Genomic DNA, 13,706 nt, shown 5'->3' on the forward strand with positions numbered 1-13,706 from the left:
TCGAGGGCTCGCTAACCAATCAGGATAAAACATAGTGAAAGAGGTTGGCACTGCACTCAAGGACCAGAAGTAATGCTTTTATTTAGTTATTTCTGCCTTCTTATACTGGGTGCATTAATGTGCTCTTTCTGCAGCAGATTGCAACTAAGCGAATGATGTGAAGATACAACCCAACAAGCAGGTTATTAAAATGACCAATTGTCATTCAGAAATTCAGAAGATTTTTTAAATGTTTTATTCATCATATTCACAGAATAACAGCAGTAATCAGGGAATATCGAGGGGAGTTTGAATATGTCAACATTTCTTTCTCTGAGAATGTAAAATATTTTTGGTTACAGAATAACTGTGTTTATGACAATGTATAACCCCGTATAGGAGAAATGTGATAATCGGGCTGTTCTTTAACCATTTTCAACAGGAGACTATTATTTTATAAAAACATAATTCATCTTAATTAACAACAGACAGTTAGTCAGAAGGGAGTAAGTCAACATGCTCTGGTCCTGTCGATGTGGATGTTGGTTCATGTATCAGAGATATATTCCCATCATCTTCCCTGTATTAGCTTACTGAGGTCTCCAATGTGGTGCATTAGATACATGCCCCAAACCGGGATAATGTAGAACAGATTATTTCTGTTCAGGAGGTCTGGTATTAAGAATACAACAATAATACCCCCAAAACAACAACTCCAATCCTTGGATAATTGATAAACAAACTAACAAACCACCATCCCCTCTCTTCATAGAAATAGAATCCCTAGAACATTGACTTGAATGGGGATCCCATTCTAGGGATTGTATTTCTCTGCCTCGCACCTTGGTATTGGCTCATGTCTCTAATCTAAAGGGAGACTTCAGAAGGACTCATCTTCATCCACTTTATAGACAAATAAGCATGAGGACAACGTAATGGTTGAGAGGATGGCCTGCACACTGTGTACCAGGCCCACCATAGAACTCTTCCTAAATAATATGAGGACAACAAAACAGAGCCAATCAGAGTACAGAGCCAATCCAACATCTGGTTCTTGACTAATGAATACCAATACTGCAGAGCATGTGGCCATGCAATTCATCAATGTTCAGTAGAAACAGAAGAGAAACAGTCCACGGGGTGTGTAAACCTGTTGTGTGTGAACATCCCATTCTGGGCATCTAATATGTACACCTTAGTACTCCTACTGGGGTTGGTGAGTAATTACAATTGACATGCATCTCAACAGTGTGGTCCTAAAACTTGTTTTTAGGGCGACTGGGCGGATTTTAAAAAATTGAGAGGGAAATCGAACAATGTTTGTTTTATTTGTTAGTTTTGTTTCAGAAGTAATTGTGTAGGTATATATTTCGTCCTCCTACAGCAGGTTAAAGAAAACGACAAAAGCTAACTAGCAGTTGGAAACTTTATAGGGGGCTCGGTCTTACCTCGGTCCCTGACGGCGTGGCCCCTGGCGAGGTCACCTTGCGTTTCTTCCGAGGTCCGATGGCAGCTAGCGCGGTCAGGTTCGCGTCTCGTTGCCTCACCAGGGCCATTTCCTGTTGCTGCATCTGAGGGAGACAAAGCAACAGGCACACGTTAGCTTAGCATTACTAGCTCAGCATGACCTTCAGTTACATGGGTCAACAGATTACATGGGGGTAACGATTCAGAGACATTGGTGGTTATCTTACTGTACTTGTTGTTTAGATCTACTGGTTTATTGTATATCTACCCTCTATCATAACCAACTGTAACTATTTGACCAACTCTATTTGTCAGGGAAAATTGATTTTTGTCCCATCTGCCAAAGCAGACTAAGGTGTTACATATCATAAATGGATGAACACAATGGACATCATCAGTAGCAGAGGCATGTCTGTGCGCACAGAACAGGTCTATTGCTGAGAAATTACATTTTAATGTCCATCCCTCCAATAAATGACCCATCTCTCTCCCTCCCTCCCCAAACTCAGAGAGAGACAAAATGGCAGCATGTTGTCAGGGTTTAGCAGCGTACATGTCTGTGAGTCTGAGTGGTGAGCGGTGCTGCATGGTCACATGCCTCATTGTGATTTTTCAGTATGTGATGTGTAAAGGGGAAGCAGTGGTGAGGCGCTGCCTGAGGTAATGTCATGTCTGACTTGGGGGCTGAGAGGGAGAAGGGCTGAGGGGAGGGAGGGGAGCGTTGTCTGACCTGGGGGCTGAGAGGGAGAGAGGGAGAAGGGCTGAGGGGAGGGAGGAGCGTTGTCTGACCTGGGGCTGAGAGGGAGAAGGGCTGAGGGGAGGGAGGGGAGTGTTGTCTGACCTGGGGGCTGAGAGGGAGAAGGGCTGAGGGGAGGGAGGGGAGCGTTGTCTGACCTGGGGCTGAGAGGGAGAAGGGCTGAGGGGAAGGAGGGGAACGTTGTCTGACCTGGGGGCTGAGAGGGAGAAGGGCTGAGGGGAGGGAGGGGAGTGTTGTCTGACATGGGGGCTGAGAGGAGAAGGGCTGAGGGGAAGGAGGGGAGCGTTGTCTGACCTGGGGCTGAGAGGGAGAAGGGCTGAGGGGAGGGAGGGGAGCGTTGTCTGACCTGGGGGCTGAGAGGGAGAAGGGCTGAGGGGAGGGAGGGGAGCGTTGTCTGACCTGGGGGCTGAGAGGAGAAGGGCTGAGGGGGGAGGGAGCGTTGTCTGACCTGGGGGCTGAGAGGAGAAGGGCTGAGGGGAAGGAGGGAACGTTGTCTGACCTGGGGGCTGAGAGGAGAAGGGCTGAGGGGAGGGAGGGGAGCGTTGTCTGACCTGGGGGCTGAGAGGGAGAAGGGCTGAGGGGAGGGAGGGGAGCGTTGTCTGACCTGGGGGCTGAGAGGGAGAAGGGCTGAGGGGAGGGAGGGGAGCGTTGTCTGACATGGGGGCTGAGAGGGAGAAGGGCTGAGGGGAGGGAGGGGAGCGTTGTCTGACCTGGGGGCTGAGAGGGAGAAGGGCTGAGGGGAGGGAGGGGAGCGTTGTCTGACCTGGGGGCTGAGAGGGAGAAGGGCTGAGGGGAGGGAGGGGAGCATTGTCTGAGATGGGGGCTGAGAGGGAGAAGGGCTGAGGGGAGGGAGGGGAGCATTGTCTGACATGGGGGCTGAGAGGAGAAGGGCTGAGGGGAGGGAGGGGAGCGTTGTCTGACCTGGGGGCTGAGAGGGAGAAGGGCTGAGGGGAGGGAGGGGAGTGTTGTCTGACATGGGGCTGAGAGGGAGAAGGGCTGAGGGAGGGAGGGGAGTGTTGTCTGACATGGGGCTGAGAGGGAGAAGGGCTGAGGGGAGGGAGGGGAGTGTTGTCTGACATGGGGGCTGAGAGGGAGAAGGGCTGAGGGGAGGGAGGGAGCATTGTCTGACATGGGGGCTGAGAGGGAGAAGGGCTGAGGGGAGGGGAGGGGAGCGTTGTCTGACATGGGGCTGAGAGGGAGAAGGGCTGAGGGGAGGGAGGGGAGCATTGTCTGACATGGGGGCTGAGAGGGGAGAAGGGCTGAGGGAGGGAGGGGAGTGTTGTCTGACCTGGGGGCTGAGAGGGAGAAGGGCTGAGGGGAGGGAGGGGAGCGTTGTCTGACATGGGGGCTGAGAGGAGAAGGGCTGAGGGGAGGGAGGGAGTGTTGTCTGACATGGGGGCTGAGAGGGAGAAGGGCTGAGGGGAGGGGAGGGGAGCGTTGTCTGACATGGGGGCTGAGAGGGAGAAGGGCTGAGGGGAGGGAGGGGAGCGTTGTCTGACCTGGGGGCTGAGAGGGAGAAGGGCTGAGGGGAGGGAGGGGAGTGTTGTCTGACATGGGGGCTGAGAGGGAGAAGGGCTGAGGGGAGGGAGGGGAGTGTTGTCTGACATGGGGGCTGAGAGGGAGAAGGGCTGAGGGGAGGGAGGGGAGTGTTGTCTGACATGGGGGCTGAGAGGGAGAAGGGCTGAGGGGAGGGAGGGGAGTGTTGTCTGACATGGGGGCTGAGAGGGAGAAGGGCTGAGGGGAGGGAGGGGGAGCGTTGTCTGACCTGGGGGCTGAGAGGGAGAAGGGCTGAGGGGAAGGAGGGGAGCGTTGTCTGACATGGGGGCTGAGAGGGAGAAGGGCTGAGGGAAGGAGGGGAGCGTTGTCTGACCTGGGGGCTGAGAGGGAGAAGGGCTGAGGGGAAGGAGGGGAGTGTTGTCTGACATGGGGCTGAGAGGGAGAAGGGCTGAGGGGAGGGAGGGGGAGCGTTGTCTGACCTGGGGGCTGAGAGGGAGAAGGGCTGAGGGGAAGGAGGGGAGTGTTGTCTGACCTGGGGGCTGAGAGGGAGAAGGGCTGAGGGGAAGGAGGGGAGTGTTGTCTGACCTGGGGGCTGAGAGGGAGAAGGGCTGAGGGGAGGGAGGGGAGCGTTGTCTGACCTGGGGGCTGAGAGGGAGAAGGGCTGAGGGGAAGGAGGGAGTGTTGTCTGACCTGGGGGCTGAGAGGGAGAAGGGCTGAGGGAGGGAGGGGAGCGTTGTCTGACCTGGGGCTGAGAGGGAGAAGGGCTGAGGGGAGGGAGGGGAGCGTTGTCTGACCTGGGGGCTGAGAGGGAGAAGGGCTGAGGGGAAGGAGGGGAGCGTTGTCTGACCTGGGGGCTGAGAGGGAGAAGGGCTGAGGGGAAGGAGGGAGTGTTGTCTGACCTGGGGGCTGAGAGGGAGAAGGGCTGAGGGGAGGGAGGGGAACGTTGTCTGACCTGGGGCTGAGAGGGAGAAGGGCTGAGGGGAAGGAGGGGAGCGTTGTCTGACCTGGGGGCTGAGAGGGAGAAGGGCTGAGGGGAGGGAGGGAGTGTTGTCTGACCTGGGGGCTGAGAGGGAGAAGGGCTGAGGGGAAGGAGGGGAGTGTTGTCTGACATGGGGGCTGAGAGGGAGAAGGGCTGAGGGGAGGGAGGGGAGTGTTGTCTGACATGGGGGCTGAGAGGGAGAAGGGCTGAGGGGAGGGAGGGGAGCATTGTCTGACCTGGGGGCTGAGAGGGAGAAGGGCTGAGGGGAGGGAGGGGAGCGTTGCTGGGAGCTGGCGTTTCTGCTGCATGGGGCTGGGGCAGGGCGGACGTGTGAGAGCCTGGGGTCATGGTAGCACAGAGGGCGTCAGTTCCTCTCCCCCACACCCACGTGCCTATCCTATCAACTCCAGTCACAGCCACAGCACGGAGGGGAGAAATGCCTGCCTGCCTAGTGGGGGAGAGGCCTGGGTCGAAGTGAATAGAGACAATCAATGTGTTCTTTCATGTCTTTCATGTTCTTTTATGTTATCTAAGATCGTGTGTGTGTATGTGTGTGTGTGAGAGTGTGTACATGCATGCGTGTTGTCTGATCAGGGGAAATGTCATGTTGCTTTCAGATGGTGCTCTGTTTCAGCTGTTATAGGCAGCCAAGCTATATGGAGAAGGTGCTTTTTGTATCCTTGTATGCAATACCTTTGAAATGTTTGAATCCTTCTTGATGTAATGTGATTTGTTGATTCAATTTCAGTATTTAAACTATGCGTGTGCATGTGCATGTTGTCTGATCAGAGGAAATGTTGCTTTCAGATGGTGCTCTATAAAAGGTTGCATTGGTTTACAAAAACCTTATCCAAAATGCGCATGCAGTTGTCTCTGAATCTTAAAAAGCCCCAGGCAAAGCATGCCCTTTAGGGTGTTGCCACTTCACATTTATCAAGGCAAAACCGTTGAAAAATTCAAAGCACACTGACAACATAAACTAGGATAAACTAGGAGACAGGAAAAACTGCAATAATAACCAGACAGAAATCCACCCAAACTTTACTGCTGCTACTGTGCATTTTCCATCACATGAAAGTATTGTAGCCGTTTTACAGGGCTGTGTGATGTAAGCAACACGGGGTCCTGAGGAGAGGAGCAGTCCCACCACTGTTCCACCACGGCTCCCAAACACCCATAAACACGTAACCAGATGACAGGTTCAGGAAGTGATTCCAGGGAGTGTTTGGGTGTGAATTAAAGCAGAACTATACAAATGAGAAAATCCAGTGGAAAGTTAGGAGACAGCTGGATAAACTAGCTAGCTATTATGGCTAAAGATTTCCATTACACAGTTTGGGTACAGATATCAGATGGAACTCTGGTATCAGTGTTAACCCTGTTAAGCTTGGTCACACACAGAAAGCTGTTAAGGCTTGACCTCAAAGGATTCTGCTGCCTCCATGGAGAGAGAGAGGGACTGGGTCTACTGGGGTCTGTGTGTCTATGTGTGTGTGTGTGTGTGTGTGTGTGTTAGGGGTCTGGGTCCTGCTATCTCTCTGATGGCACCATGATGCTGGGATGCATCTCTACCCTGCCTGGCAGTTGGCACCAGGCGTGGGCTCACACAGCCTGCAGCGTTCTACCCTGCCTGTTCTGCCATTCAGATTTATGACTGTATGATAAATGCAGACCTCATTTCACCATCTGCAACCCTCCTTCAACCCCAACCCTCCCTCCTCCAGTCTGCATTTCCCCTCACTGGAGACTGAGGCCATAATGATGTTGGGAGAAGAGACTGATTCCAATCTGATCTGAGGCCTGCTGCCATAGTGCTTCTATAACTCTACATAAGATGACTGCAAACCTGGGCTGCATCTGAAATGACAAACTATTTCCTATACAGCGCAGTGCTTTTGATCAGAGCACTATGAGTCCAGGTCAAAACTAAAGGGTGGATGGATTTGACCTTACTGGCACCATATTCCCTATATAGTGCACTACGTTTTCCCTGTATAATGCCCTCCATTTAACCAGGTCAAACGTAGTGCCGTTTATAGGCCTAGGTTGGCCTTTTGGACACACCCCTGGGCGGGGCCTGTGTACTGTGTATTATTGACTCGTCTAACCTATGGATGAGAAGCCTCAACTAGACTACCACCAAGGTCACTGAAATACTGGAGTCTGCAGCTCAAAACAATAGAATAAAATAACCAAGAACCAACAAACATATATTTGCCAGGTTCGATCAATGTCTGCGCTTAAGTATTTGGTTCTCCCGAAGTCTCTTAAAAACCAGTTCCTGCAGTCTGCCCGCATGCCCTTTGGAAACAGGGAAGGAGACTTGGAAACTCAAATGATTTACAAAGGTCAGGAGAAGTAGAACATTGCTTAGATGTGATGCAAAAATCCCCGATAGAATCTCCAATCAATGTGTTTGCCCAATAATCAGGCTACACTTCCTATAGCTAGAAGTCTGGTTTCAATACACAAACAGCAATGTTAACACCTTTAACATCATAACTGGAAAAGTATTCAGTAAATGGATTGAGTGAAGTGAAGAAACAGTCAATATCAGAAGAGTGGATATGTTTGTCTTTATAGGCCAATTCTGTCCCATTTGTTGGCTGAGGTTTTCCCATGCTTATTTACTTGGTTGTTCCTTTTCTGAATTATTTACAGCAGTAAAAACTCAGTCAGGGCTATGCCCTAAATGTTTCACAAACAATTCAGCCCTTCAAGTGTCAAACCCACATAAAAACCTATGCACAGTTATTTGTCTCCTCACAAGGAAAGAACACGATGTCCATGTTCTCTACATGATGCAAAAATGTCTGAAACAGGGAAAGGCAGACAGCTAGAGAGAGATCGTTCTTCAGACAGACAGCAATCAGATAAACCCCACATACACAGAGGAGTCAGTTCCATAAGCCACGATGTCCAACCTGACGTTTTCTATCTGTGCAGTTCGCTTGGTAACAAAGGCTTCTACCCCTGGCCTGGGGACTAGCTGCTCGCCTCGCGGCCCCCAGACGCTTACAGACAGATGTCCTTGGTGGAGCAGAACGCAGAGCAGAGAGGAGGCAGGGCAGGCAGGGCTGACGTCACAGATGGCTGTGGGGCTGTGGAGGAGAGGAGCAGGGGGCTCTCTGCCCTCTAAAAGAGCCCAGGATAAAGGCAGGGCAGGGGGCCTCTGCTGATCTCTACCCCCAGCCCAGACCTGGTCTGAGGGCCGAGGGGGCACAGCAGGGGAACTCGCCAGGGCCAAAACAACCCATATAATAACCTATATACTGTATTCTGAGGTGTGTGTACACGCATGTGTGTGTGTGCGTGCCTGGGTACGTGCATTAACTTCCTACTTATGCAGCTACCTAAATCCATGCATTTGATTTCATTACTTGACACCCGCACAGCAGACTTTTTTTTTAGTAACTATATGAGGCAGTCTGTCTCTCCGTTCTATGAACATCTGTGAGCTGTAAGGCCTTTTCTCATTTAAAATGCCTGGTAGTTAAGCGAGGGAGTCTAAGCTAAATCGCCGATCAGATCTCCAACCTCATCTCAACTCAGTAGACATCCAATATGACTGGGCCAATCTGCTATGTCTCCCCATGTTTCAGCCCTGACCTACTGATGTGGGGCTGTGTTTGGTAGAGCTAAAGTACATCTGTGGTATACAGGTTGATTTAAAGGGGCTATCTGCAGTTCAAACGATAACAAAACAGGCACCCAACCACTAGCCCTATTTGGTAAAAGACCAAGTCCATATTATGGCAAGAACAGCTCAAAAAAGAAAAGTGAAATGACAGTCCATCATTACTTTAAGACATGAAGGTCAGTGCAGAGGATAAGTTCATCAGAGATTACCAGCGTCAGAAATTGAAGCCCAAATAAATGCTTCACATAGTTCAAGTAACAGACACATATCAACATCAACTGTTCAGAGGAGACTGCGTGAATCAGGCCTTCATGGTCAATTTTCTGTAAAGAAAACACTACTAAAGGACACCAAGAAACACGAGCATTGGACTTCAGACTGGTGAAAATCTGTCTTTTGGTCTGATGAGTAAAAATTTGAGATTTTTGGTTCCAACCGGCGTGTCTTTGTGAGACGCAGAGTAGGTGAACGGATGATCAACGGATGATCACCGCATGTGTGGTTGCCACCGTGAAGTATGGAGGAGGAGGTGTGATGGTGTTGGGGTGCTTTGCTGGTGACACTGTCTGTGATTTATTTAGAATTCAAGGCACACTTAACCAGCATGGCTACGACAGCATTCTGCAGCGATACGCCATCCCATCTGATTTGCGCTTAGTGTGACTATCATTTGTTTTTCAACAGGACAATGACCCAACACACCTCCAGGCTGTGTAAGGGCTATTTGACCAAGAAGGAGAGTGATGGAGTGCTGCATCAGATGACCCGGCCTCCACAATCACCCAAACTCAAACCAATTGAAATGGTTTGGGATGAGTTGGACCGCAGAGTGAAGGAAAACAGCCAACAATTGCTCAGCATATGTGGGAACTCCTACACGACTGTTGGAAAGCATTCCTGATGAAGCTGGTTGAGAGAATGCCAAGGGTGGCTACTTTGAAAAATATTAAATATATCTTGATTTGTTTAACACTTTTTGGTTACTACATGATTCCATATGTGTTATGTCATAGTTTTGATGTCTTCATTATTATTATACAATGGAGAAAATAACAAAGAATTAAGAAAACCCTTGAAGGAGTAGGTATGTCCAAACTTTTGACTGGTACTGTATATTCTTCAAAAATCGATGTGCATTCAGAATGTATTCGTACCCCTTGACTTATTCCACATTTTGTTTTGTTACAGCCTGAATTCAAAATGGATTAAATAGATGTTTTTCTTACCCATCTACACACAACACCCCATAATTGTTGTTGGCTGACCCACTGGCCTAACCCACTGGCTCCAGGTCATCTATAATTATTTGCTAAGTAAAGCCCTGCCTTATCTCCGCTCACTGGTCACCATAGCAGCACCCACGTGTAGCACGCACTCCAGCAGGTATATTTCACTGGTCACCCCCCAAAGTCAATTCCTACTATGGCCGCCTTTCCATCCAGTTCTCTGGTGCCAATGACTGGAACGAACTGCAAAATTCACTGAAACTGGAGACTCATATCTCTCTTACTAACTTTAAGCAGCAGCTGTCAGAGCAGCTCACAGATCACTGTACCTGTACATAGCCCATCAGTAAATAGCCCATCCAACTACCTCATCCCCATACTGTTATTTATTTATTTTGCTCCCTTGCACCACAGTATCTCTACTTGCACATTCATCTCCTGTTCACATCTATCACTCCAGTGTTTAATTGCTATATTGTAATTATTTTGCCACTATGGCCTATTTATTGCCTTACCTCCCTTATCCTACCTAATTTGTGCACACTGTATATATACTTTTTTACTGTATTATTGACTGTATGTTTGTTTATTTTATGTGTAACTCTTTGTTGTTGCTTGTCTCACACTGCTTTGCTATATCTTGGCCAGGTCGCAGTTGTAAATGAGAACTTGTTCTCAACTAGCCTACCTGGTTAAATAAAGGTGAAATAAAATGACTAAGTGAAAACATGCTTTCAGAAAATGTATTGACAATGAAATACAGAAATATCTCATTCATATAGAGTAATTATTCACACCCCTTTGCTATGACACTCCAAATTGAGCTCAGGTTCATCCGATTTACTTTGAAGTGTCGCTACAACATGACTGGAGTCTATCTGTGGCCATTTCAATTGTTTGGCCATGGTTTAAAAAGAAACACACCTGTCTATATAAGGTCCGACAGCTGACAGTGCATGTCAGAGCAGAAACTATACCATGAAGTCCAAGGAACTGTCCTTAGATCTCTGAGATAGAATTGTGATGAGGCATACATCTGGGGAAAAAATATGGAACTACCCAGACTTTGCCTAGAGCTGTCCCTCCGACCAAACTGAGCAACTGGGCAGGAATGACCTTGGTCATGGAGTCTCTACAGCACATTATGGGAGAGACAGAAGCCACTCCTGAGAAAAAGGCACATGACAGCACGACTGGAATTTGCGAAAAGGCATGTGAAAGGCAAAATATTCTGTGGTCTGATAATAGTTTTGGATAAAACCAGGCGCAGCTCATGACCCGCCGGACGCCATCCCTACTGTGAAACATGGTGGTGGCAGCATCATGCTATGGGGATGCATTTCAGCGGCAGGGACTGGGAGACTGGTAAGGATAGAGGAAACAATGAATGGAGTCAAATACAGGTAAATCCTTGATGAGAACCTGCTTCAGAGTGCAAACAACCTTAAACTGGGGTGAAGATTTACATTCCAACAGGACAATGACCCCAAGCATACAGCCAAAACAACACTGGAATGGCTTCAGAACAAGAATGTGAAAGTCCTTCAGTGTCCCAGCCAAAGCCCAGACTTGAATCCCATTGAAAATATGTGGAAAGACTTGAAGATTGCTGTTCACTGCTACTCCCCATCTAACTTAACAGAGCTTGAGAAAATCTTAAAGGAAGAATGGGAGAAAATCCCCAAATCCAGATGTGAAAAGCTGATAGACATACCCAAGACTGTATTTGACGCCGAAGGCACTTCTACAAAGTATTGGCTCAGGGGTGTGAATACTGATGTAAATGAGATATTTCTGGAAAATATGTTTTCACTTTGTCATTATAGGGTATTGTGTGTAGATGGGTGAGAAAAGAAAAAAGGTATTCAATTTTGAATTCAGGCTGTAACACAACAAAATGTGGAATAAGTCAAGGGTATGACTACTTTCTGAAGGCACTGTATATAATCTATTTAAAAGTCAAAAATGGATGTAGCAATCTCAGATTGGCCCTTTAACTAGATAAATAGATACAGGAAAGAAAATAAATAATAACGTCTTTCAATTTTTGTTTTTACAAATGTTTTATGCACCACAATATGTATTTATTCTGAGTAAACACACATACTGTAGGTAGGTATGAGTCACTGCATTAACCAAGGATTATACATAGACATGCTTATCTCGATGAATAGATTCATGTACAGTGATTAATACCACATTGAGGAATTTCAGTCGTGTTTTCTTCACCATAAAATCGAGAGATGAAGAAAGCATCTGTTTGCTGCCATACTTATTATACGTATACGTTACCTATGGAAATGAACCCTAGTTACAGTCTCAGCATGTTATATATTTTCTCCTGAGCTGGATGGATACGTCACAACTATTTCCAGAGCCAACAACCAATTATTCAGCGCCATGAAGCCCTCCCCGGAGCTAAGGTCATTATGTGAGGGCCACTATCATGACACTACGGTTCGTATTTATTTGCAACTTATTTGCAGAAATTAAACCGTGTATAAAGACTGTGTTTATAAAAATTGGTTGTGTATAAAACACACTCCAAAACCCATCCACAGAGATAGTATTTTAATTCCTTAGAATAACATTTGTAGAATATTTTTTAAAGAATAGGAGTTTTAAACAGAGGAACCCAGAAATCACCGATAAGCATATTCAAGCAGCAGCATTATAAGGAAGCGCCAGGAAAGCGGTGATCATTAAAAATAATGCTTATCTAAGGGAAAATGTCCAACTTGAAATGTTCTTCTTTCACATGGTCTCCTTTACATGCGACCGTGCTTGTGCTAGCAGTCTTCTCTCTCCCTCTCTCTCTCTCTTTTGAAAGAGATTCAGTGCTCATCACCTTTCTATTGATCACGTATCATTTGCATCAAGGAAAGATGTGAACTCAGATATTCAAGAGGACGAGGACGATCGCCATGATTTATTCATTTCTAAATCAAAAAGTGTAAGGTAGATGAGAAGAGACAGAATCTTCACAGGGAAGCAGAGAGAGAGAGAGAATCTTCACAGGGAAGCAGGGAGAGAGAGAGAATCTTCACAGGGAAGCAGAGAGAGAGAGAGAGAAATTTCACGGGAAGCAGGGGAGAGAGAGAATCTTCACATGGAAGCAGGAGAGAGAGAATTTTCACAGGGAAGCAGGGAGAGAGAATTTTCACAGGGAAGCAGGGAGAGAGAGAATCTTCACGGGAAGCAGAGAGAGAGAGAGAATCTTCACAGGGAAGCAGGGAGAGAATTTTCACAGGGAAGCAGGGAGAGAGAGAATCTTCACATGGAAGCAGGGAGAGAGAGAGAATCTTCACAGGAAGCAGGGAGAGAGAATCTTCACGGGAAGCAGGAGAGAGAGAGAATCTTCACAGGGAAGCAGGGATAGAGAATCTTCACGGGGAAGCAGAGAGAGAGAGAGAATCTTCGCAGGAAGCAGGGAGAGAGAGAATCTTCACGGGGAAGCAGGGAGAGAGAGAATCTTCACAGGGAAGCAGGGAGAGAGAGAGAATCTTCACAGGGAAGCAGGGAGAGAGAGAATCTTCACAGGGAAGCAGAGAGAGAGAGAATCTTCACAGGAAGCAGGGAGAGAGAGAGAATCTTCACAGGGAAGCAGGGAGAGAAAGAGAATCTTCACGGGGAAGCAGGGAGAGAGAGAGAAGGCAGGCATGCAGCGGAGGGAGAGGAGACTGCAGGGCTCTGAGGGCTCTCTTCTTTCACACTAGCCTCCAGGCACGTGGTGTGCAAGTCCTGCTAATTACCAAGGTGAATCATGCTGCCGCTCTCTAATTAGCCAACATGACAATCTAATGGAAACATGCGGGAAGAGCTGGCACACTTAGAGAATCAACTCACAAGAAAGACCCTCTCTTTTACACTACCCTCCTCTTCCTTCCCTGTGAAGTTCTATACAAATTACATTTCTCAAATAAAAAAGGGCAGGCTGGTTGAGCTATTGTTCTCCAGTGCAGGTACAGTTTATAAAGGAAAGAGTTAAGAGAATATGAGGTAGTCTGGCTGGTCAGGATTTAGATCTTCTTCTCTCCTCTGTGTGTGTGGTGTTTGTTCCCTGGTGGACGTGTCCTCAAATCTGCCTCCTCTCCTCCCTGTTATCCCGGGAACGGAGGGAGGCTGGCTGGCACCCCGCCACGGCGTAGCTCAGCGTACCCA

The 13,706-nt window shown here is 48.0% G+C and overlaps 1 protein-coding gene across 5 annotated transcripts in view; it reads right to left on the minus strand.

Moving 5' to 3' along the window:
* The window catches only part of LOC118382906 (transcription initiation factor TFIID subunit 4), a 188,399-nt gene that overhangs the window by 53,440 nt on the left and 121,253 nt on the right, over positions 1-13,706 (minus strand). For 2 of the 5 annotated variants that reach the window (XM_052484436.1, XM_052484429.1), the window contains exon 14: positions 1,428-1,550. The exons of the other annotated variants lie outside the window; for them this stretch is intronic. In XM_052484436.1, coding sequence (XP_052340396.1) covers positions 1,428-1,550 — 123 coding nt within the window. The remainder of the gene's footprint in view (positions 1-1,427; positions 1,551-13,706) is intronic. 5 annotated transcript variants of the gene reach the window in all.

This window comes from Oncorhynchus keta, chromosome 2 (assembly GCF_023373465.1).
Source record: "Oncorhynchus keta strain PuntledgeMale-10-30-2019 chromosome 2, Oket_V2, whole genome shotgun sequence".
In the NCBI taxonomy this organism is placed as follows: Eukaryota; Metazoa; Chordata; class Actinopteri; order Salmoniformes; family Salmonidae; genus Oncorhynchus; species Oncorhynchus keta.